The sequence below is a fragment of the Corvus brachyrhynchos genome, unplaced genomic scaffold, assembly GCF_000691975.1.
Source record: "Corvus brachyrhynchos isolate BGI_N302 unplaced genomic scaffold, ASM69197v1 scaffold933, whole genome shotgun sequence".
Classification (NCBI taxonomy): domain Eukaryota; kingdom Metazoa; phylum Chordata; class Aves; order Passeriformes; family Corvidae; genus Corvus; species Corvus brachyrhynchos.
Window position 1 is genome coordinate 164,175 of NW_008237401.1, and position 400 is coordinate 164,574.

Genomic DNA, 400 nt, shown 5'->3' on the forward strand with positions numbered 1-400 from the left:
CCGGGGCCTGCCCGTTGGTGGCCGTGGTGGCCCCGGTGGTGGCCCCGGTGGTGGCCGTGCCCACCGGTCCCAGGTGGGAGCTCCAGCCCAGGCGCAGCAGCGAACCCGGGGTTCCCTCTCCGTGCGCATCCTGAAGGACGTTCCCTGCACACCTTCCCCCAGCCCCGCCAGGGTTCACAGCCGTGCGGGGAGGGAGCAAATCCCCAGGGATGGGAGAGGCACTTACAGGACGGGCTGAACATCACCAGCGTGGTGGAGATCTCCAGCCCCGGCGCAGCGCCCTGAGAACATCCAGCGAGTTCCGCTCCCGGGAAGCCGCGGCTCCGCATCCCACATTCACTTCTGCTTCACCCCTGCCGCCCACCCGATCCTCGGCGCAGCAGGGAGAGCATCTGAGCCG

The 400-nt window shown here is 70.0% G+C and overlaps 1 protein-coding gene across 1 annotated transcript in view; it reads right to left on the minus strand.

Moving 5' to 3' along the window:
• The window catches only part of HDAC7 (histone deacetylase 7), a 32,632-nt gene extending 32,238 nt beyond the window's left edge, over positions 1-394 (minus strand). Inside the window, exon 1 of the mRNA XM_017730737.1 lies at positions 227-394. Within this exon, the coding sequence (XP_017586226.1) occupies positions 227-329 (103 nt within the window). The 5' untranslated portion in view covers positions 330-394. The remainder of the gene's footprint in view (positions 1-226) is intronic.
• Between the last annotated feature and the right edge of the window lie 6 nt (positions 395-400).